Source organism: Triticum aestivum, chromosome 6B, assembly GCF_018294505.1.
Source record: "Triticum aestivum cultivar Chinese Spring chromosome 6B, IWGSC CS RefSeq v2.1, whole genome shotgun sequence".
Classification (NCBI taxonomy): Eukaryota; Viridiplantae; Streptophyta; class Magnoliopsida; order Poales; family Poaceae; genus Triticum; species Triticum aestivum.
Genome location: NC_057810.1, coordinates 2,842,419 through 2,867,288, shown reverse-complemented (window position 1 = coordinate 2,867,288; position 24,870 = coordinate 2,842,419). Strand labels below are relative to the sequence as shown.

The 24,870-nt window shown below is 43.7% G+C and overlaps 2 protein-coding genes across 2 annotated transcripts; both read left to right on the top strand.

Annotated features, from left to right (window-relative positions):
• The first annotated feature begins 4,327 nt into the window (after nucleotides 1-4,327).
• Nucleotides 4,328-7,278, top strand: LOC123135303 (wall-associated receptor kinase 2-like). Its single transcript, XM_044554350.1, has 3 exons — nucleotides 4,328-5,273; nucleotides 5,885-6,049; nucleotides 6,506-7,278. The coding sequence occupies exons 1-3, from the start codon at nucleotides 4,328-4,330 to the stop codon at nucleotides 7,276-7,278; spliced, it is 1,884 nt and encodes a 627-aa protein (XP_044410285.1).
• A 467-nt stretch (nucleotides 7,279-7,745) lies between these two features.
• Nucleotides 7,746-14,368, top strand: LOC123135301 (wall-associated receptor kinase 2-like). Its single transcript, XM_044554349.1, has 5 exons — nucleotides 7,746-8,691; nucleotides 9,304-9,468; nucleotides 9,925-10,320; nucleotides 10,513-10,729; nucleotides 14,287-14,368. The coding sequence occupies exons 1-5, from the start codon at nucleotides 7,746-7,748 to the stop codon at nucleotides 14,366-14,368; spliced, it is 1,806 nt and encodes a 601-aa protein (XP_044410284.1).
• The last annotated feature ends 10,502 nt before the right edge of the window (nucleotides 14,369-24,870 follow it).

Here is a 24,870-nt window from a genome sequence, read left to right as displayed (position 1 = left end):
GGCGATGTTCATGCGCCGAGAGGACAGGATCCCAAGACCGCCCTGGTCTTTGGGTTTGCAAATATCTGGCTAGCTGACCATGTGATATTTCTGCTTGCCCTCCTCCCCTGCCCAGAAGAATCTGGACTGGTATTTGGCGATCTCCTGATGGAGCGTCTCATGAAGGCTGTAGAAGCTCATGAGGAACCACAGGAGGCTGGCCAGCGAGGAGTTGATAAGAATCACGCGGGCCGCCTTCGACAGCCAACGCCCTTTCCAGGGCTCCACGCGATGCTGCATACGGGTCACCGTGGGGCGGAGGTCCGCCACGGTGAGGCGCGAGTCACTAATGGGGATCCCCAGATAAGTCGTGGGGAAAGAACTCAGCCGACAGTTAAGCCGATCGGCAATGGACTGAGCTTCCTCAGCGGGGTAACCGAGCACCATCACTTCGCTCTTGTCGAAGTTGATGGTAAGGCCCGACATTTGCTGGAAGCACAGAAGGAGGAACTTCAGGTTGGAAATCTCAAGGGCAGATCCCTCGACCATAACAATGGTGTCGTCATCATATTGGAGAAGGGAGACCCCTCCCCCTCCAACAAGGTGCGGGACCAAACCTCTAATATGTCCCGCAGCCTTGGCCTTATCTAGGATGGCAGCCAGGGCATCCACCACCATGTTGAACAAGAACGGCGAGAAGGGGTCCCCCTGCCGGACCCCACAGAGGGTAGGGAAGAAGGGCCCGATGTCGCCATTGATGTTTACTGCCGTCCGACCACAGGAGACGAGCTGCATGACGCGGGTCACCCAACGATCGTAAAAGCCCTTGCGAAGCAAGACTTCCCTCAGGAACGGCCAGTGCACCGTGTCATAGGCTTTGTGGAAGTCCAACTTAAGGAAGACCGCCCTATGGCGCTTCAGACGGACCTCGTGGAGCACTTCGTGGAACACCAACACCCCATCAAGGATAAATCGGCCTCGAATGAAGGCGGATTGGTACGGGTGGGTGATAGTGTCCGCAAGGAGGGTCACCCTATTGGCGAACCCCTTCGCCAGGATCCTAAAAATCACATTAAGCACTGTGATGGGGCGGAACTGGCGAATAACTGGTGCATATATTTAACTTCACGTACATGTATATAGGGTTCTAAAATGTGTGCTGCCTTCACGATTCTACTCAGTTGGGATATGGATGTGTAGCCAGACAAACGATTCCGATGGTGATTCCAAGTTGGGTTATGGATGTTCATGTGTAACCTTGGAGATATAAAACTTGTGCACTAATTGTATGTCGATAAGTCTTGGATGCCCTTCCCATCTCCATTGGTTGAGACAGATCCATATTTCCTCGTGCTCCTTATAAAAATCATGTCAAGAACAGGCAGCCTATCACAGACAATATCCATAACCATCACGCGTAAAACATGTAGTATCATTAACTAGGCAATACTAGGTATATATGTATGTGCCACATGCCGTCACTCCTTCCTAGATGCCAATAATGGAGCCAATAATACGCGGTGACAGCTGACTCATCTTGTGTTATTTTTTATGCAACAGATGCAAGTTGTTATTTTTTGTTCGACAAGTCGTACTAGATTCTTTTGCCCATCCAAGTTGTTTATTTGAGTTAGACTCTGTAGAATAGCATATTGTCACACAAGAAAAACTGCAGAATACCATACCAAGTCTTGGTATTCTGTATGGTGTCATAGTGCATATGCCGACTTGTCTTCGTTCAGTTTTTTGGGCAATTGGTATGCGAGTTTCTCCTATTTGCATTTATTAGAGATGCATATACGTAAGCAAACCTTGATATTTCTTTTCATAGAGACTTATTATGGCATCACCTGTGTCATGCAATGAATTGCTCACACGTCTGGAGCTCATTCAACTGTCAAACAAACCGAATGAGTTTCGATGGAACTTGCATGTGAATGGCAGATTTTCTGTCAAGTCTTGATATGTGGAGCTTTCCCATAGTGATGTTCCTGTTGACAATAAAAACAATTGGAAGTTCAAACTACCTCATCGAGTGACGTATTCCTTTGGTTACATAAACCGATGTGTGATCTTTACTAGAGATAACCCGGTGCGCCGCAATTTGCAAAATAAGCAAGCCAAAATGACAAACCTATTGAACACGTATTTTGAGTGTAATCTTTCTCCTTGGGAGTAGACCATGGTTCAAGTAGCTTCAAAGCATTACCCCACATAGTGCATGTAATATGTTCGGTAATTGGTTGCGAGCTATGGACAAATAACTCTTTGCACATATTCTTGTGGGGACGACAATATTATGGTATGCTCTATAGCTTACCAAGATTTATGTTGTTTTTAAGAAAACAAATGTGTTTCATATCCTATTAGTATTATTCATGCATTACATGATCACTCTGTAATTGGTCGATCCTGCAGAGGCCAAGGAAAGAGACATTTTTAAATAGCATCTACCCACCTAGAGGATCAACCAATAAGTATTTGTCCCATCATTGATGGCCAGGTAAAACTTGGATTGGGACCATTGCATCTTAAGCCGGACTTCCTTAATTTTGATGTAAAACAATGTTTTCTTCTTGGTTTTGTTGGATGTGTGCATCGCATTATGCAGAGGCTGAATATTTGCTCACTAGGGTTGTATCACCTCTGACATATTGGTTGAATGAAAATGTCATTTACTGAATACACGTAAGCATGCCATCACCTGCATGCGTAACATAGGAGTCATGCCTTGTTGTCCACTGGTACGTTCTTTATCACTAAAAGAATAATCCACCTCAATCATGCGTTCTCATTCATTTGTCATGTTGTACTGCATCAACCTCCATTTCTAGGAGATACAACATAGCAAAAAAAGTATATTCAGTACATCGTTCGGAGTACTATCGTTGTATAATATATTCACATCCCATGAAGCACCACTTCCCCACCCACCCCTTGCTGCGCTGTCATTTACTTTTGCAGCCACCATCGCCAGAAAGGTGTGTCTAGGTCTCAGTCATCAAGTCTCAGTCAAGTGATATAGCATGTAAGAAGAAGAAAAACTGATTTTTTTTTTTTTACGAATCTTCATGCAAGATCAAAGGAATATAGCGTCAACTGAGACATAACGAAGTCTCAGTCGACTGAGACTTAGCAAAACTGTTGGTAGAAACCGCCAGAATGTCCGCTTGAGATGAAATAAGAAAGTAAAACTAAAGGCAACCAGACAGTAGCTCTTAGCCGGCTTAACCATTTGAGCGTTTATTTAACGTAACCTCTAGTCAAACTCCTAACTGAAATATATGATATCTTATTTAGTAAAGAGAGCCTTGGCTCAGTGGTTGGGCATGCGGTTGTGCAGCCTAGCGACCCGAGTTTAATTCCTAGAATTGACAGATGATGCATAGGGGTTTTCCCCCATTTATTGAGGATCAAGGTTTGGTGTGTGGTGAAACCTCTCATCAAGAAATATCTTGATACTCATTTAAAAGATTTTGAGGACCATGTTTATCTTGGTACTCATACTAAATGCCGTATTCATCCCTGGTTGGTGCAGAGGCCGGGAAGTAAAAATCTCTCCCATTTTTAGAGAAACAATTAGTTCCAACTGGCCGTGACCTCCTCCCCCCGTGCGGCGGCGCCGCGCGGCACCGGGGCCTCCCCGTCGGGCCTCCCTCTCCTCCCGCCAGGCATCCCTCTCCTCCTCCGCCGCCGCCGAGGGCATCGCAGGCTAAGCCTGCGGGCCACAGCGGCGGCGGCAACAATCTTCCTTGGCCGGCGATCAGATCTGGGTGGCGGCGACCTACTCTGGCCGATTCAAGGGTGGTGGCGCAGGCCGGTGGCGACCAGGGTTGTTGTGCTGGCGGCGGCGACGAAGAGATCATGTCGGCGGCTATGGTGTCCGATCTTGATCCCTTTCGGATCTGGATGGACTTGCCAACATCGGTGCATGAATAGTGGTTCCTTCTAATATGTCATTGTAGTTTGGTGTTCGATTTGGAGATACTGTCACGAGGCTTGTCCTATGTGTATGACCTCAAGTTTTTTCCTTTCTATGTAAGACAATTTATTTGGCATTATCAATAACTAACACTATAAGCCAAGAGGGTGTTCTCTCCTCTATTTTAAAAAGATATTAAACTAATAGTGAAGCATCAAGGGGATACAGAACTACTCCCTCTGTTTAGATCACCATTTACATAACTAAGATAGTGATCTAAATGCTCTTATAATTTTGTTTAATGAGGGAGTAGTTATCATGAGCATACACCCGAACGTTCTGGCGTGGTTGGAATGATTATAAAGCAATCCAGACCACGCCTCCCGTTCCCAACCCAGACCACGCCTCCCGTGCCCAACACCATCCATGATGTTCCACAGATTAGCTGCTGTACCTGTGGTACTATTATGGCTCGGCGCAGTGCTTGCCGCAACGCCACAACCTAGCAGCAAGTGCCAAAGAAAATGCGGCAGCATAGACATCCCTTACCCATTCGGCATCGTCCATTCACCCGACGACGACGACGGCCACTGCACCATGAACGGCTTCGGCCTGACCTGCAACGAGACCGGCATTGATGGTGGGCGCCACAGGCCATTTTATGGCGACGTGGAGGTCGTCGGCGTCTCGCTGCAGCAAGGTCAGGCTCGGATGCTGAATGATATCTCCTATTATTGCTACAACACCATCACTCGGGAGATGGACCGCGACGAGTGGTGGCTGAACTTTGTGGGCACACCCTTGAGGTTCTCTGACACCACCAACAAGTTCACGGTCATCGGTTGCGAAACGCTGGCATACATCAACGGCGATGACAGCAACCACGGCGATGATGGCGATTACGGCGGCAAGTACATGAGCGGGTGCGTGGCCATGTGCCGGGGAGACGATGTGAGGTCGACCCTGAGCAACGGCTCCTGCTCCGGGATAGGGTGCTGCCAGACCGCCATCCCCGGGGGGCTGCAGTACTACCACGTGGAGTTTGACTCTGCCTTTAACACGACGGAGATCCACAACGTCAGCCGCTGCAGCTACGCGGTGCTCATGGACTCGTCCAACTTCACCTTCTCGACCACCTATGTGACCTGGCCGGTGTTCATGAATAACTACGGCAGCCAGGCGCCGTTCGTCATGGATTGGTCTATCGGGAATGAGACATGCGACGTAGCCCGTAAGAAACCTGGGTCATACGCGTGTGTCAGCGACAACAGCGAGTGCTTCAACTCGCTCAATGGACCAGGCTACATCTGCAACTGCTCCAAAGGCTTCCATGGTAATCCTTACCTGCAAGATCCGGAGCACGGATGCAAAGGTACGTAAACCAGAGCCTGCAATCCTTATCCACATGGTAATCCTTAATCCTTATCCACATGCATGTTCCATCATTTTCCCTCCGAAATACTTGTGGTTGGGGAAACTAATACAAGTTCCCCTAACTACAAGTGTTTCAGTACAGAGGTAGTATACCAAAAAAGATTAATTTCATTAGCAAGCAAGATTAACTTAGTGGAAGGACCTTAAATTTGGTAAAAATATAATTGTCACCTCGCAAAAATATGATGCACTTCCTTTAAATTTTTTTTCAACTGCAAACCGTAGAACAATTGTTCTACGCTATTTTCCCATTAATAAGTCAACAAGATACACTATTTACAACAAGAAAAGAAACAGCAAAGAAATAAAGTGAAAGTTGGGCTCAACCAATTCTCCTTTTCTTGGGAACATGTGATTATCTAGTGGATCTGGTTCTCAAACTGTTAGAATCATAGATGTGCACTAATCCATACTTTCAAGGTATTCAAATGCTTTGCTTTTATTCTGTGTTCCAATGCTTGCTTTAAACTAGATGAAATGGTAGTTGAAAACGTATTGGAGAAACTGCCATTACCAATTCGTTAAAATCCCCAAGTGTTAATTCTTCAGACATTGATGAATGCAAGCTCCCCCAATTGTATCGCGGCACAAATGGCGGGGTCTGCAGAAACAGGCTGGGAGGCTATGACTGTCCATGCAAATTTAGATGGAAAGCCGACGCCAAAGCGGGAACTTGCATAGATCATTTCCCTCTAGCAGCTAAGGTGGTAGTCGGTAAGTACTCTACTACAGCCCATTGTGGGTGTTTTTGTTGATAGCTCATAGTGCAATGAACATTAGTACACAGCACGCTGGGTGAGATCTGTTCGAGTAAAATCTATAAACACATGTATGACAAACCAACTGCTTGTACATCTCTTCATGGATGCAAGACATATGATTGCTTCAAAGGATTTCAATCATTCAGTTGTATATACTGCTTAATTTCTATAAATGGCCTGGCTGTAATCTACGACCTACATGATTTTCTTGTCTTTTAAAAGCTCAATTTCCTTGAAGTTGTTCTAAGGATTTAGATTCCTTTTTCTTCTTGTAATTCTAGTGGTAATTTGTTTTAGATTCCGAGTACATGAGCAAAATAAACTATTAACTTTTTATACGAAATATTTCTGCTAGAATAGTAACTACGATTTTAATGATATAAAGTAAGCTTGTTTTATCTCCATCTAGGTACAATTGTTGGCATTCTTATCATGGTGATTATAACGTTTCTTGTTATTCTTCACAAAGAGAAAAGGAAGATGGCAGAATTCTTCAAAAAGAATGGCGGCCCTACATTAGAGAAGGCAACAAGCATTGAAATTTACAAATATGAGGACCTCAAGTCATTTCTAAAGAGAAACAACTTAATTGCGAATGGTTCCTTTGGTGAAGTTTACAAGGGCCTTCTTGAAAATAAACTAGTTGCAATAAAGAAGCCGATTAATGGTACCGTGCGAGAGAATGAACAATTTGCAAATGAAGTCATCATCCAATCTCAACTCATCCACAAGAACATTGTTAGGCTCATTGGTTGTTGCCCTGAAGTTGAAGCCCCCCTCCTGGTCTATGAGTTTATCTCCCAAGGTAGCCTCCATAACATTCTTCACAACAACAATAACAAGGTGGCTCTCAACTTGGATGCACGTTTAAGAATTGCTGCACATTCAGCGGATGGTCTAGCTTATATGCACTCACAAGCAAACACTAGAATTCTACACGGTGATGTCAAACCAGCAAATATACTCTTGGATGAGAACTTTGCACCCAAAATTTTAGACTTTGGCATATCTAGGTTGCTTGCAACGAACAAACAACACACTACGTCAATTATCGGCGACGTGAATTACATGGATCCAGTATATCTACAAGAAGGCCTACTCACCGAAAAAAATGATGTCTACAGTTTCGGAGTATTTACATATAAGCTAGACCATCCACTGAATGTATTTATTAACTCATAATAATATATTAGACTTGTCTAATATCTGGTTGGACTTGCCAACATCGGTGCATGAATAGTGGTTCCTTCTAATATGTCATTGTAGTTTGGTGTTCGATTTGGAGATACTGTCACGAGGCTTGTCCTATGTGTATGACCTCAAGTTTTTTCCTTTCTATGTAAGACAATTTATTTGGCATTATCAATAACTAACACTATAAGCCAAGAGGGTGTTCTCTCCTCTATTTTAAAAAGATATTAAACTAATAGTGAAGCATCAAGGGGATACAGAACTACTCCCTCTGTTTAGATCACCATTTACATAACTAAGATAGTGATCTAAATGCTCTTATAATTTTGTTTAATGAGGGAGTAGTTATCATGAGCATACACCCGAACGTTCTGGCGTGGTTGGAATGATTATAAAGCAGTCCAGACCACGCCTCCCGTTCCCAACCCAGACCACGCCTCCCGTCCCCAACACCATCCATGATGTTCCACAGATTAGCTGATGTACCTGTGGTACTATTATGGCTCGGCGCAGTGCTTGCCGCAACGCCACAACCTAGCAGCAAGTGCCAAAGAAAATGCGGCAGCATAGACATCCCTTACCCATTCGGCATCGTCCATTCACCCGACGACGACGACGGCCACTGCACCATGAACGGCTTCGGCCTGACCTGCAACGAGACCGGCATTGATGGTGGGCGCCACAGGCCATTTTATGGCGACGTGGAGGTCGTCGGCGTCTCGCTGCAGCAAGGTCAGGCTCGGATGCTGAATGATATCTCCTATTATTGCTACAACACCATCACTCGGGAGATGGACCGCGACGAGTGGTGGCTGAACTTTGTGGGCACACCCTTGAGGTTCTCTGACACCACCAACAAGTTCACGGTCATCGGTTGCGAAACGCTGGCATACATCAACGGCGATGACAGCAACCACGGCGATGATGGCGATTACGGCGGCAAGTACATGAGCGGGTGCGTGGCCATGTGCCGGGGAGACGATGTGAGGTCGACCCTGAGCAACGGCTCCTGCTCCGGGATAGGGTGCTGCCAGACCGCCATCCCCGGGGGGCTGCAGTACTACCACGTGGAGTTTGACTCTGCCTTTAACACGACGGAGATCCACAACGTCAGCCGCTGCAGCTACGCGGTGCTCATGGACTCGTCCAACTTCACCTTCTCGACCACCTATGTGGCCTGGCCGGTGTTCATGAATAACTACGGCGGCCAGGCGCCGTTCGTCATGGATTGGTCTATCGGGAATGAGACATGCGACATAGCCCGTAAGAAACCTGGGTCATACGCGTGTGTCAGCGACAACAGCGAGTGCTTCAACTCGCTCAATGGACCAGGCTACATCTGCAACTGCTCCAAAGGCTTCCATGGTAATCCTTACCTGCAAGATCCGGAGCACGGATGCAAAGGTACGTAAACCAGAGCCTGCAATCCTTATCCACATGGTAATCCTTAATCCTTATCCACATGCATGTTTCATCATTTTCCCTCCGAAATACTTGTGGTTGGGGAAACTAATACAAGTTCCCCTAACTACAAGTGTTTCAGTACAGAGGTAGTATACCAAAAAAGATTAATTTCATTAGCAAGCAAGATTAACTTAGTGGAAGGACCTTAAATTTGGTAAAAATATAATTGTCACCTCGCAAAAATATGATGCACTTCCTTTAAATTTTTTTTTCAACTGCAAACCGTAGAACAATTGTTCTACGCTATTTTCCCATTAATAAGTCAACAAGATACACTATTTACAACAAGAAAAGAAACAGCAAAGAAATAAAGTGAAAGTTGGGCTCAACCAATTCTCCTTTTCTTGGGAACATGTGATTATCTAGTGGATCTGGTTCTCAAACTGTTAGAATCATAGATGTGCACTAATCCATACTTTCAAGGTATTCAAATGCTTTGCTTTTATTCTGTGTTCCAACGCTTGCTTTAAACTAGATGAAATGGTAGTTGAAAACGTGTTGGAGAAACTGCCATTACCAATTCGTTAAAATCCCCAAGTGTTAATTCTTCAGACATTGATGAATGCAAGCTCCCCCAATTGTATCGCTGCACAAATGGCGGGGTCTGCAGAAACAGGCTAGGAGGCTATGACTGCCCATGCAAATTTAGATGGAAAGCCGACGCCAAAGCGGGAACTTGCATAGATCATTTCCCTCTAGCAGCTAAGGTGGTAGTCGGTAAGTACTCTACTACAGCCCATTGTGGGTGTTTTTGTTGATAGCTCATAGTGCAATGAACATTAGTACACAGCACGCTGGGTGAGATCTGTTCGAGTAAAATCTATAAACACATGTATGACAAACCGACTGCTTGTACATCTCTTCATGGATGCAAGACATATGATTGCTTCAAAGGATTTCAATCATTCAGTTGTATATACTGCTTAATTTCTATAAATGGCCTGGCTGTAATCTACGACCTACATGATTTTCTTGTCTTTTAAAAGCTCAATTTCCTTGAAGTTGTTCTAAGGATTTAGATTCCTTTTTCTTCTTGTAATTCTAGTGGTAATTTGTTTTAGATTCCGAGTACATGAGCAAAATAAACTATTAACTTTTTATACGAAATATTTCTGCTAGAATAGTAACTACGATTTTAATGATATAAAGTAAGCTTGTTTTATCTCCATCTAGGTACAACTGTTGGCATTCTTATCATGGTGCTTATAACGTTTCTTGTTATTCTTCACAAAGAGAAAAGGAAGATGGCAGAATTCTTCAAAAAGAATGGCGGCCCTACATTAGAGAAGGCAACAAGCATTGAAATTTTCAAATATGAGGACCTCAAGTCATTTCTAAAGAGAAACAACTTAATTGCAAATGGTTCCTTTGGTGAAGTTTACAAGGGCCTTCTTGAAAATAAACTAGTTGCAATAAAGAAGCCGATTAATGGTACCGTGCGAGAGAATGAACAATTTGCAAATGAAGTCATCATCCAATCTCAACTCATCCACAAGAACATTGTTAGGCTCATTGGTTGTTGCCCTGAAGTTGAAGCCCCCCTCCTGGTCTATGAGTTTATCTCCCAAGGTAGCCTCCATAACATTCTTCACAACAACAATAACAAGGTGGCTCTCAACTTGGATGCACGTTTAAGAATTGCTGCACATTCAGCGGATGGTCTAGCTTATATGCACTCACAAGCAAACACTAGAATTCTACACGGTGATGTCAAACCAGCAAATATACTCTTGGATGAGAACTTTGCACCCAAAATTTTAGACTTTGGCATATCTAGGTTGCTTGCAACGAACAAACAACACACTACGTCAATCATCGGCGATGTGAATTACATGGATCCAGTATATCTACAAGAAGGCCTACTCACCAAAAAAAATGATGTCTACAAGAAGGCCTACTCACCGAAAAAAATGGACATATCTAGAACTGCAATACATCTAGATACATCCATTTTTTCAACAAGTATTTACGGAAGAAGGTAGTACTAGTGAACTTGGACTTGGCCTCGTCGAGGGTATCTTCATTAAGAAACATGTTGATTGTTTTTACAAAATGATTAAAGTATTGCCGACATGAAGACCTTGAGATGGTCTTTGCGCGTCTTCCTCATCGTTTCCTTTCTTGATGTAGCTTGCCTTGTTCATTTTCGCACTTCCACAACTTGGTTGGTGACCTTTAAAACCGGTTCGTAAGGGCCTTTAGTGCCGGTTCTGCAACCGACACTAAAGGGTGCAGACTAAAGCCCCCCCCCCCTCGACCTGTGGCGTGAGGTCGCGTCGTGGTATGGGGGACCTTTAGTACCGGTTGGTGTTACCAACCGGTACTAAAGATATATATTTTTTGAATTTTTTTTAAAAAAATTTGTAAAAAATATTTGATTTTTTTTCAATTTTCAATTTTCTGAATTATTTGATATTTAGTCTCTAATCACCCCTCTTAACTGCTCAAGTGTGGATCACTCATTTCAAATCGTCTAACTTCCCGGCAGGTCACCCATCCTCTCACTCCCCCAGCCTGAGCACGCTTAACTTCAAAGTTCTATTCCCTCTACTTTCCAAGTCTGCACTTGTTGTTTTCCTGACAAATGTAAGCTGTCAATCCTATTAACCCTCAGCAGTTTAGCTTGAGCATTAGGTCACACGTTTTACCGTTTGACTTTGGAACTATTATTCTAAAAAACAGTTAGTAACACTAATATTTCTTGAATAAGTTTGACCACAGTTTGACCATAGTTTGACCAGATTTGATCATAGTTTGACCAGATTTGACCAAAATTCAAAATTTTGAAATAATTATTTAGTAACACTAATATTCTTGAATAATTATGTAGCAACATTAATACTTCTTGAATAATTAGTTTGACCATAGTTTGACCAGATTTAACCAAAATTTAAAAAAAACTGAAATTTGAGCATATCTTTTTTCCTTTCGGAATTTGAGGATTCTAAAAAATTGCAAAACATGTCCAAATTTAAGTTTTTTAATTTTACTAACTAGTAGATGTAGTAATATAACTACATCTCGAAGAATTTTATTTTTTTTGAATTTTTTATCATTTTCTTTTGTATTTTTCAAAATTGAAATGGCGATACACTTGGGGGGGGGTAGAGTTTGAAAATTGCCCTATAGTCCCGGTTTGTGTCTCCAACCGGGACTATAGGTCAAACCCCTTTAGTACCGGTTCGTGGCACGAACCGGTACTAAAGGTTAGCCCTTTAGTACCGGTTTGTGCCACGAACCGGTACTAAAGGTGATCGCGGGGCCCCGGCCTGATGCCAGCCTGCCACCACCCCTTTAGTACCGGTTCGCGGCACGAATCGGTACTAAAGGGTCAAAACAAACCGGCATTAATGCATAGCCATTCGAACCGGCACTAATAGTACCATTAGTACCGGGCCGAAATCGAACCGGGACTAATGTGTCTCACATTAGGTTCTTTTTCTACTAGTGATGATAGCAACACTAAGCTCCGCGCCATAAATGTTGCTTCCATTTGTCTAAGTTGAGAAAATAGCGGTTGTATTAGTTATGAAATGGCATCAGAGAACTCCATTTCGTTTTTCTCGTGCAATTTTTTCCACTCATCTACTCCAAAAGTAAGGAACCACTCAATTTTTTCCCTTATCTACCAGTCATGAGCATCTACATGTTTTCCTTTGCTTGATGCATGTTTTCCTTTGCTTGATGAAGCTTTTCCATTGCTTGATGCAGGTTCTCCTCCACTCTACATATCAAAATCAGAGAAAAAGATAAGCTCACTTCGAATTATGTGGTCCAAAGTCATTTTGAATAAGCATAGAGTCAAATATACACTTCCATAAGGATGAAGCATGTATATGGAATAAGATAAACAGTAAGCAGAAGTCATACTAGATATGAGAAATGAAACAGACACGCATCATCCAAAAGAGGTTAAACCGATTATCTTGGGGATTAATTGGGACTGCTCTCTTGATCTGAACCTTAAGATTGAGGCTGCTGCTATGCTAAGTCTGTCACTGTCCCCCATTAATTTAGATGCACAAAAGTTATCACACATCTTATGCATTTATTTCTCTTTCTTCATGACCACAGCTGAAGCAATAGATTCGGAGAAGGACTGCGAGGGGTCGGGCGGTGAAAAAACGCTATGTTTTATATCTTTTTTAGGAGCCAATTAGTAGATTGTAAAAATCTAACATAAACAGGCCATCGGACGGTTATTCATTCAGATATCTGGAATCAGAATCACATTTTCATTTGCTCCTCATATGCATCCATAAGATAGGAAGCTATATTCTGGAGCTTGTTTCTTTCGCAAAACATCTAAATATACCATGCCAGTTTTAGATGATGATGCTAAAGTACAAAGCAAGAAATCACTTAAGAAAAAAATCCACACATATTCGATGTGGCCGAGCTTTTGAATATAAGCATATGCATATACCTTGTGATGTACACACAGAAATAGCATGGCCTAGGTTTTATTTCTGAAGTGTTTGAGTGTCATTCTAAAGTTATCCATAAATAGTAACCACAAACTATATCCAAGAAACTTATTTATTCAAATTAACATGCTTAATATTTTTTATCCATAGAACCTTGTTTTCCAAACTCAATCTTGTCTTCTGTCCATTTTTAAAAAAAAATCTCAATAAATGATGAATGAAAACATGTCGTTGTCACAGCTGAAACCACAGATTCAGAGGAGAATTTGAATAAAAAAGAAATAGTTTGATCTTCTAAGTTTCTTGAATATAGTTTGTGGTTACTGTTTATGGATAACTTTAAAATGGCACTCAAACACTTCAGAAACAAAACCTATGTCATGCTATTTCTGTGCATACATCATAAGGTATATGCATATGCCTATGTTCAAATGCTCGGCCACATCGAATGTGTGTGGATTTTTGTCTTAAGTGATTTCTTGATTTGTACTTTAGCATCATCATCTAAAACTGACATAATATCTTTAGAAGTTTTGTGAAAGAAACAAGCTCTAGAACATATCTTCCTATCCTATAAATGCATGTGAGGAGCAAATGAAAATGTGGTGTTGATTCCAGATATCTGAATGAATAACCATCCAATGGTCTGTTTCTCTTAGATTCCTATCATCTAACAATTGGCTCCGGAAAAAAATATAAAACCTTGTGTTTCTTCCTCGCCTGACACCTTGCACTCCTTCTCTGAATCAGTTGCTTCAACCGCGGCCATGAAGAAAAGGAATTAAATGCATAAAATGTGTGATAACTTTTGTGCATCTAAATTAATGAAGAACAGTGACAGACTTATCACAACAACAGCCTCAATCTTAAGGTTCAGGTCAAGAGAGCAGTCACAATTAATGCCCAAGATAATCCCTTAACCTCTTTTGGATGATACATGTGTGTTTCATTTCTCACATCTAGTATGACTTTTGCTTACTACTTATCTTATGCCATATACATGCTTAATTCTTATGCAAGTGTATCTGTGACTCTATGCTTATTGAAAATGACTTTGCACCACATGATTCCAAGTGAGCTTATTTTTTTCTCTGATTTTGATATGTAGAGTGGAGGAGAACCTGCATCAAGCAATGGAAAAGCTGCATCAAGCAAAGGACAACCTGCACCTAGCAAATGAAAACAAGTAGAAGCTCATGACTGGTCAATAGGGGAAAATGAGTGGTTGTTGCTTAGTTTTGGAGTAGATGAGTGGAAAAAACTGAATGAGAAAAGCGAAAGGGAGTATTCTCGTGTCATTTAAGTAGCTATGAATAAGGCCTTCAAGGTGGAGAATTTTACTGAACAAAATGTTAGGTCCAAAACTAGGACTATTCATACATTATATTTAAATCATATCAACAAGTCAGGTGTTATACATAGCTCTTCATCTACATCCAAGGTATTTGCCCCACTCCTGCTTGTTCAGTGTTTATTTTTTGTTTTGCTTTATTGACAGAAACTGGTATATACAAACGATCTATAAACAAACGATCTTATGGCTCTGGTATAGAATCATAAACAAACTGTATTGACTTGGTTATTCTTTTGCTCTTTTTGTGATATGTCTTGTAAATATTGCTATTACCTTCTTAGAAAATCCATTGGTTAATCACAACCCTTCTTAGATTATACATCTCTGAATATTTCGTTATCTGCCATTAAAAATAGCATCATTCCTTTATTCACAGGGTAAAGTTGGTAGGACCATCAATGTCCTTGTGAAGCATAGGAAGATTCTCAGTTCAGTTTTCAGTGCGAATAAAAGCACAACTTCAGTAGTACAGCAATAGGAGCCCGAATTATGGACAGAGCCTAAAGAATTGTCAAAAGCAGATGCACTAAGATTTCTGTCTCTACATATGCCTCAACATCATCAAACTACCAAGCTTGTTGACTATTCAAGTGCACTGGATTGTTCGAAAGCAAGATATGGTTTGGATGTGTTTCCTTGGCTTCATGACTTCAAAGAGAGGAAAAAAAATGTTAGACCGACTGGTACGTCAAGCCAAGCAGATGCAGTAAGAAAAAAGGTGGCATGTACCTCCTGCTGCTACTTTTCAATCGTGTTTTATCTGCCCAAAACCCAATGGTGTATTGTTGTTAGCGTGGTCGTTGTTGATGTTACAGACTTTTCTTAATACTGCGGTTATTGATGTTAAAGATGCTGTTTTTTGTTTCCCCGGTGGTCGTTGATTTTAAGACTCTTAAACTGTGGTTGTTGATGTTAAAGACTATGGTTTCTTCCGTAGTGCTTGTTGATGTTAGACTCTTAAAACTACAGTTGTTGATGTTAGAGACTCTCTTAAAATTGTATGAGTCATACGACGTCTACCTCTCGTGATTGCACCAAGCCTTTTCGATCGACCTGGAAAAGCTTGTTGTGCTGTAGAAAAATTTAGTATTTAAACTTCCTTATCTGTAGAAAGTTAAGCTTGCTTATTTATAGCAAGTTAAGCTTGCTTTTTTCACTTGTACTTTAGTGGGGACGAGAGTTGGAACATATGAATAAACTCGTAGTTGGTGTTGTTGTGATAGGTATAATGTTTCTGCCGTGGTGGCATGCAGGCCAAACACGGGATTATCAAAGATTTTCAAGAAATGTGAAGTTTACAATTCCCCTTAACTCAGATAGGTACAACGAGCAAGGAAATCAAGATGTTCCCGAACAAAAGGAGATGCTAAGGCCATGGAGGGGATGAAGCCCGAGATTCAGTCTTTCTCCTAGTTGTGGAGGAAGCCTAGCATGGGGGGCGGCCTATGGAAGTCGTGGAGCCGGTGACGGAAGGCGGGGACTGGAGATGGTGTGCCCCCAGTCCTTGCTTGCGAGGGAGGCGTGTACGAGCCACGCTGGCTCGTCGAGAGGGAGGCGGAGGAAGATCTCTTTGACGAGGTTGTCCGGGGCGACAGCAGCGGCGTCGCCGCCATGGTAGCAGCTATATCTGAGTATGTGTGGGTGGAGTGGAATGGGTGGAGTAATAGTAGTGGATGAAGGTGGATTTTGATCTATTTGTCTCTGATGTAATGCCTATATATTGATCATGTCATGAATAATCATCATAAGTATTTGTTGTTCTATCCATTGCGTACCAGTAATTTGTTTACCCACCGTACAATACTCATGAGAGAGATGCCTCTAATGAAAGCTATGGCCCCCGATCCATTCACTTCATATATTTACCAAAAACATAAAAAATACCTTTCTGCAATTTATTTACTTTTGCTTAGTTGAACTTTGCCGTTCTGTGTTGGAAAAAGGTCGTCTGTCATCTACAAAAGCGTGGAAATCTTTGTTGCTTTGCTCCTAAAGCAATCATTCGTCATCACAAAAGTATGACGTTATCGTGTTCTTGCACTGCAATTTTGCGTGGCAAAAGTTATTAGCGCACAAATTTATTCGTGAAGTTGTAGAAGAGGTCGGCAAGACTGTAGATATTCCAGATTACATGCACAACTTAAGAGGACATTTATTTCTACATCGCTTTCACTTGCCAATTAGGTTAACTCTAATATCTGGAATGAACAAAATGACCCCAAGATTAAGCCCGCTAAACCACCAAGCAAAGGACAAAACTAATTGCATGTATGACAAGTTTGACATGCTAAACCTTAACGAGCTAACTAAACTGATCACAAATCTGACAAGCGAAGCGTTAACATACAGTCTAGACACAACACACAATGGATGATTCTCATCAGGTAGAGGAGAGATATTTCAGAATTTGAAAATCATAGAAAGAAAGCAATGTCTTGATATAGGGACAAGAATTTCACATGACAAACATCATCCATCGTGCCAAAACCCTGAGCGTATAGGAATGAGAGAAGAGAACTTCACAGTAGCAAGCGTGGCAAGCCACGATGGCACTAAATGGCAAATGTACACCAGGTCACAGGTTAGTGTGGAGATCTTGAGATAGGAGATGATGGTGACGGGTAACTGGTCCAAAGGTAGCAGCGATTCCATCTGATTTAAACCATAGGCTAAGGGGATGTAACTTGGTAAGGCATTGAGCCTATTCTAACCAACGGATAGCAAGGGTAACTCCAAAAGATACACGGAATTTGTCGGCGCGTTGCAGTTTCCCTATGATGGGGTATTCCTCTATCAAACTACCAAACTAGGGCACAAGCATTTTAATATACTCAATATATTTGTGCTCCAACCATTACTCTGTTTGTATGAACTTAATACCTTAAGATGCATACGCTGGAGAGCAGTCAAGGGGTGGAGTAACAGTAGTGGACGTAAATGCATTTCAGTCTACTTGTCTCAGACGTAATGCCTATATATTTATCATGCATGAATAATCATCATAACTATTTTCTATTCTATTCATTGCCCACCAGTAATTTGTTTACCCACCATACTATGCTCGTGAGAGAGATGCCTCAAATGAAAGCTATGGCCCCTGACTCCATTCAGTTCATATATTTATCAAAACCCTAAAAATACCTTCCTGCAATTTATTTACTTTTGTTAGGTTGATCTTTGTCGTTTTGCGTTGGAAAACGGTCGTCTCGTCGAGAAAAATCTTTGTTGCTTTGCTCGTAAAGCAATCGTTCATCGTCGGGAAAGTCTGACGGTTATCGCGGTGTTGCGCTGCAATTTCTCATGGCAACAGTTATCAGCGCATGGGTTTATTCCTAAAGTTGTACAAGAGGTCGGCAAGACCGTAGATATTCCAGATTATGCGCACAACTTAAGCGGACATTTATTGCTAGATCGCTTTCACTTGCCAATTAGGTTAACTCTAAAATCTGGAATGAACAAAATGACCCCTAGATTAAGCCCGCTAAACCACCAAACGAAGGACAAAACCAATTGCATGTATGACAAGTTTGACATGCTAAACCTTAACGAACTAACTAAACCAACCACAAATCTGACAAGCGAAGCGTTAACATACAGTCTAGACAAATCACATGATGGATGATTCTCATCAGGTAGAGGAGAGATATTTAAGAATTTGAAAATCATAGAAAGACAGCAATGTCTTGATATAGGGACAAGAAATTCAGGTGACAAACATCATCCATCATGTCAACACCCTGTGCGCATAGGAATGAGAGAAGAGAACTTCACAGTAGCAAGCGTGGCAAGCCACGATGGCACTAACATGGCAAATGTACACCGGGTCACAGGTTCTACAGACCATCGCATGTTAGTGTGGAGATCTTGAGATAGGAGATGATGGTGACCGGTAACAGGTGCAAAGGTAGCACCGATTCCATCCGATTTAAACCATAGGCTAAGGGGATGTAACTTTGTAAGGCATTGAGCCTATTCTAACCAATGGATAGCAAGGGCAACTCAAAATCATTCACGGAATTTGTCGCCGCGTTGCAGTTTCCCTATGGTCTATACATTTCTACTCCAACATAGCACATCCCCTCCAGGAAGGGACGTGCACTAAGTCAAGATCAAAAATTATAGTTACTAGCATTTTACCTCACAAATCAGACAAGGATGTTAAGAGAAACAGTGTCCAAACAATTAAATGATGCCTACACAGATTAAATTGCCAATAATGCTAAGCTGTGTCACTAGACTAAATCACCAATTTCGCTAGGTTGTGCCACTAGACTAAATTGTCAATTTCGCCAAGTTGGGCCAATAGACTAAATCGCCAAGTTGGGCCAATAGACTAAATCGCCAAGTTGGGCCAATAGACTAAATCGCCAACATCGCTAAATTGTGTCACTAGACTAAATCGCCAACTTCACTATGGTTCACTAGTCTGCGTATAAGTCATGGCATACGAGAGAATTGTAAGGTTTAACTGGTTATTTAAACAGTATGGCATCACTAGATGTCTAGATCAGTTGGTCAGGTGTTAGGAAGGCATCATAAGGATCGGATGTTGACTGTCAAGTCAAGCACAACAGGAAGATCAATCAGCAATTAAAAAAAATTACAATCCGAATTCAGAACACTGGTACAGATATCATACCTATGGATCGATGGGTGCATCATCTTCCCAGAGACGGGATTGGAGAGGATCACGTACAAACCAATAAGCCAAATCAGATCCTCGATCTGGAACGCAGATGAAACCAACAGTCAAAATAAAACATTCTGAAGCGCACAGTCAAAGAGTATAGCTCCCCGTCAAGCCTAACGAAGGATGGATGGACAGAGAAGGGAACGTACCAGTGCTTGAGGTCCGCGCCGCCGGTGACCTGGTCGATGCGTACACGACCCGGGAGCGTCGATCGCAATGGAACTGGTGTAGGCGGCGCCTGTTGCGCGAGAGGAGAAGAGCAAAGGGCTGTCGTTGCGAAGGCGAAGGGGGGCGATATAGAGAGTAAATAGGGCTCAGACTCTCAAAAAGATCGTTTCATCTGGCCTGGTGCGCTGGACTATTTGCCTTTTGGACTCCTTGAGTGTACCTTCCTTTCTAGACATGCCATTTTTAATTAACAGAAAATGGCAGTACAACGTACACATAGGCTTGGTATACTTGATCGTGATCAAGTAAAAGAATTGCAATTCTAAATAACAAAGAGCGAAGGGATCAAGGTCTCGCTCGTCTTCCCTAACCTATCCGCCGCCACGTGAAGGCGACTAAGGAAGCGATCCTCAACCTCCGATGTACACCGGCCAGGGCTGATCCCCTCTCCCTCCGACTGCTGCTCCGGCGGCAGGAGGAAGGGGGAGGGCGGCCTTCTTCCCCTCAGTAGTTAGGGTTTGTTTTTGTAGGTCATGGTGCACCGTTGGGTTGGTGGAAGCGGCGCCCGGCCGAATAAATCTGCCTCAGCCACCGACGATGTCCTTCATGGCCGCGTCTTGGAGTTCATGGCATCGTGTGTTTCCCGATCCTTCAGATCGGCGGCGTTAGTTTTCATGGATGGTATCGGCGAAGTGGCGGCGGTGACCCCTTCAGGTGTGTCTCTCCGTCTCTCTGACCCCATTGTTGTGGCTTTGTCTCCGACGTAACGGTGGAGCAGGAAGCTGACAGTTCTGATTTCCTCCTCCAATGTCGTAGTTGTGCGGCGGTTGTTAGTTCTGAAGTTTGATGGCGTGTCAGGGGACACGTTGCCTCGGTATGATTCTTTGAATGACAATGTTTTTTACTTTAGACAAACTACTTTGGAGGTCACTAAAGCTGCAAATCAGCGATGGAGCCGCATCGAGCTCGGGTGAATAGGCACCGATTTCTGCATAGGATTATCCTATCTTTTCAATTCTCTAATGTTGGTGTTTACGTGGCTTGTAACTGAATCTTTATTTTATTAATGAGACACCTATTTCAATCCTATAATGTTGGTGTTTTTTATCTTTATATATTATCATGGGTTTTGGCTAGGGTTTCTCATGCCTCCCACCGGTCCCGTCGTCCGTCTACCTTGTCTCCTCTGGTCTCCTGTGTCCTGCTCAAAGAGGCGAAGGGACGATGGTTCTCTGAAGATGGAATAAGGTTTTCCCTGCCTTGTCCCCTTCCCGATGATATTTCTAGCATCATCGGACAACGTGTGGAGGTTTGTCTCCGGCGGATCTCGTGGGATTGGGCCGGTGTTTGTCTTCGGCGGATCCATGTCTATCTTGTCCTCGTTCGTCTATGTTTGTGTGTCTACATGTTTCATCCTTTCGATCTACTTTTGTCTTCATCAATGACGGTTCCTGTTCTAATGTATGGGCCCTTAGAACGGCGATTTTCCGACTGTTTATTACAATATGGTTTGCCCGGGAACTTGCAGTCCACCAAAGTCTTGGATTGCATGTGAGATGCGTGCCTCCCAATCCACCTAAGTCTGCATGTGAGCTCGTGATGGAACAAACACCCGATGGTCTCCTGGCTTAACGACACTCGTTTACGGCTTTACGCGGCCGACGGATCAGTCGGTTCATCGTAAGCCTTTTCCATTTTTGCCACATAGACTCCTGGCCTTAAAAGGAGCACCTAGCTAACCGGGATGAGCAGAAGCCACGCAGTCCGTCGTCTTATAATATTGAAGCCGAGTCTACTTCGTACTACTCTTATTAAGCGCTGTGCCCTTAAATTGAGCCCCCGGCGTATCCCTTCATCAATCAAACTCGAGCCAAAGCGACGCAGTCCGTCTCGGACACACGCACATCGTCTTATAATATTGAACCCGAGTCTACTTCATGAAGCCCTTAAATTGAGCCCCCGGCGTATCCCTTCATCAATCAAACGCCTCCGCTGCATGTGCAAGAAACCGCCAGCATGAACTGCCTAAGAAACGCGCGCTTAGTTTTCTCCAGGCTCCAGATCGTCCGACGCCACTTCAACCCCGCCCAGCCACTGCCAGGACCTCGATCACATTCCATTGTCATGGGCTCAATCCGACCGCTCTTTCTCCGCCAAGCCAAGCCGGCCGCGGCCTCCCATATGTGCCACGCGCCGTCACTGCCGGGATTCGTGTCACGGATCCGACCGCGGTGGTACCAAAACCCGTGGAAGGTGGCCGCCGCGGTGGTTGTCGCCCCCTACGCAGCCAAGTTCATTCTTTACACCGCGATAAGCAAAGAAGAGACCGTTCCCTACACCAATCGGGCCCATCGTGTCCTCCTGACCTCATCGGAGGAACGCAAGTTTGGAGACGAAATCTTCAACGATCGCAAGATGAAGTACGGCAAAGACATCCTTGGCCCGTCTGACCCGAGGACTGTCCGCGTCCGCCGCATCGCCTCTGATATCATCCATGGAGTCCGCCGCCTCTTCCCCAACAACGCCATCCACGACGATGATGTTAAACAGGGGAAGGTTGTGCTGCGGCCACAGACGGAGCATCTCAATGACCTTAACTGGGAGGTGATCGTTGTCAAGGATGAAAAAGTAAACGCGTTCAGCACGTTTGGCGGGAAGATTGTAATCTACACTGGATACCTCGAGCATTTGAAGACCGATGCTGAGCTTGCCACCGTTATTGCGCATGAGGTAGGTTTTCCTTATTTGAGGATGGGTGCATTTGCACAGGATGTGGAGGTTTTGGTTATTTTCAAGTGGGACAGTCATTGACGCCTTATTTTTGTAGGCCGCACATGTTGTTGCAAGGCATAGCATGGAGTTGTTGAGTTTAATTCCGTTCTACAAACTAATGCCCTTCTCACGAAGGTATGTTAATTCACCTTTCACATTTTAGGTACATTGATTTAATAATTAATTACATTGTTCTTGAAATTAGTAATTGCATTCTCTCTTGAAAAATAACATTTTGTTTGGAAATTGAAACATGCTGGTTTGCCAAATACTAGCTGCTCAATGTATGCAAGGATATTTTATTGTCGAGGCTGTATATCTTATCTCTTGTCTGTTTTGCCTGTATATACATTGTAGGGCCGAATTGGAGGCGGATCACATCGGATTGATGATAATGGCCGCCGCTGGTTTCGATCCACGCGTAGCCCCTCAGTTCCGCAAGAAGATTGGAGAGATCATTGGAGACACGAAATTAATGGACTACATTTGTACTCATCCTTCGTTTGAGACAAGATCACGGATGTTATCACGAAAGGAGGTCATGGAGGAGGCGTTGGAGCTGTACAAACAACAACGTATGCGCAGGGAGAAGTGCCAATCTGTGTTTTCCCTATGGTGGAACGGCCTCGGATACCGATCTTGCTAGATGATCCGTTGCATCCATGGCGCAATGACCAAATACAACAGAAAAGTTAGCCAGACTACTATAAAATGGTTTTTAATGAATCATTAGAAATTATGATGTTAATCTCTTTTTCTTTTACAAAAAGTAGGATTACGTCTGTCCTCTATACCAAGCGATGCACACAACTATATTTATTGTGATGTTAATCTATCTATCTATCATTATACGTTTTAAACAAGAAGGCGACGACGTAGACAAGACAAATGACAACAAATGATCATCGTATGCGAGAAGGTGACGGCGGACAAATGACAACAAGATGCAGTGGCGTAGACAGGCCCCTGCCCGGGGGGCTGGGCCCGGGGCATGATGATGTATTCCTTCATTGACTGTAGCGTTTTTCCACTATTTCACAATGTTGAACACTATAGCGGTGAAGCAGGCCCGGGGCCTAGTGCTAGCCTGGATCCAGCCCTGACAAGATGGGATGTCATGTTGAAATAAAGAACATGAACCTATTGGTTTCTTGCCTCATGATTATTTCGATTACAAGCATGTGGTATCGTTTTCTCCCGTTATAACACACAGGCTGCTGAGAAAGTGCCCTCGCAAGCTGACCCCAGATCATAGAGCCGCGTGCGGCCGTTGCCGTCGAGGAGCACATTGGAGGCTGAAAATTTGCCATGCACCACGGAGATGTTGTCGTGGGGGTGCTCCAGGCCTCCAGCGCCACAAGCATGTCACGAAGGACGCGCATGCGGTCGCGCCAGATGAGCGGTGTCGTGGTGGAGTGGAGCCGGTCGGGTAGAGTGCCGCTGAGAATGTACTACAGCACTAGCGCACCACGGTGCATGCTACTATGCCGTTGTTAAACCCTGGCATCCTCACTCAACCCCTCTACAGCGCGTGATCTAACATAGCAAGCACAGGGTCGCCATCTGCGTTTTTCTCATGTTACCCAGCCGTGCTGCACGCCGGTCGAAGATGTGTGTCATCCAAATGCGTGTGGCCCTAAAAGCACTTCATCATGGTCACACGCAGGCAGACGACGATAGACCATATAATAAGGAGCGGCTGAGGGCTAGACCATGAGACTCCACGAGGGAGACGAGCCACTGGAGGAATTGGGGGGCACGTCATTGATACGTGATTGATTGAAATCTAAACACAACGACATACTTTCAGGCATTAGATTTTGTTCAGCTATGGTATTGCATCTACTATGTGTTATGTTCGTGTGCAGGCTATGCCCATATGCTTGCCCGGAGGGGATGCGACCTGCCAAGTATATGAAATTATTAGAACTGATAACAATTCCAACTTCTGATGGAATGACCAAACTCCCAATCCTGCCATGTCCCATCCGGCTTCTGTGTACTTCCCTCCCACTCTGCCCTATCTGTGCCTTCCATTCCAGCAATATGCCGCAGTCCAGTTCCTCGATCCAACCAATCCTGATTTGTTGGCTAAAGCATGGGCGATGTGCAAAAATGAATAGGAATATGAGAGAAGGTGTATGGACCAGATGCACAGAGTGAATCTCCGAGGGTGGCCATCATGTCCATTTCAATCATTCATATTAGTGTTTGGTAGTTTTGAAATATCCCCTTACACGGACGCAATGACAGGTCTGACATGCGGTGGTGAACTCATTGTCGTGGGATTGACCTTGTTTGGATGCGTTGTGATCAGGTGAACACCGCTATATATCATCGTTGGTGAGGGAGGAAAAGAGGATAGGCACTAAAGGTGGGGTGACATGTTGAAATATATGACATGGAGTTGTTGAGAAAGATCCGCAGCTAGTCATACTGAGAGATACGCCTCTAGCCGCAATGGAAAATAAAATTGGTGCCAGCCAATACAATGATGCTAGACAGACCTACGGAACCTACCTAATTCTTGCCCCCGCCAATCAAACCACCCCCTGAATTTCAGAATGGGCCCGCGCCCCAACCTATGACCCTTAAAAAGCTGGCAAATCACACTGTAACCCTCTCACTAGCAAAGATCCAGCCAATAATCGCATGCCAACTCAGCTTGAATCATGAACCTGAACATTGAGGCAGATATTCATCTGTCC

Excerpts from the sequence above, each read along its gene's own strand:
- LOC123135303 (XM_044554350.1), top strand. The coding sequence starts at position 4,328 with ATGATGTTCCACAGATTAGCTGCTGTACCTGTGGTACTATTATGGCTC. Across the intron at positions 5,274-5,884 it reads TCCGGAGCACGGATGCAAAG|ACATTGATGAATGCAAGCTC; the intron begins GTACGTAAACCA and ends TTAATTCTTCAG. Across the intron at positions 6,050-6,505 it reads AGCAGCTAAGGTGGTAGTCG|GTACAATTGTTGGCATTCTT; the intron begins GTAAGTACTCTA and ends ATCTCCATCTAG.
- LOC123135301 (XM_044554349.1), top strand. The coding sequence starts at position 7,746 with ATGATGTTCCACAGATTAGCTGATGTACCTGTGGTACTATTATGGCTC. Across the intron at positions 8,692-9,303 it reads TCCGGAGCACGGATGCAAAG|ACATTGATGAATGCAAGCTC; the intron begins GTACGTAAACCA and ends TTAATTCTTCAG. Across the intron at positions 10,730-14,286 it reads ACAAGTATTTACGGAAGAAG|AGTGGAGGAGAACCTGCATC; the intron begins GTAGTACTAGTG and ends TTTGATATGTAG.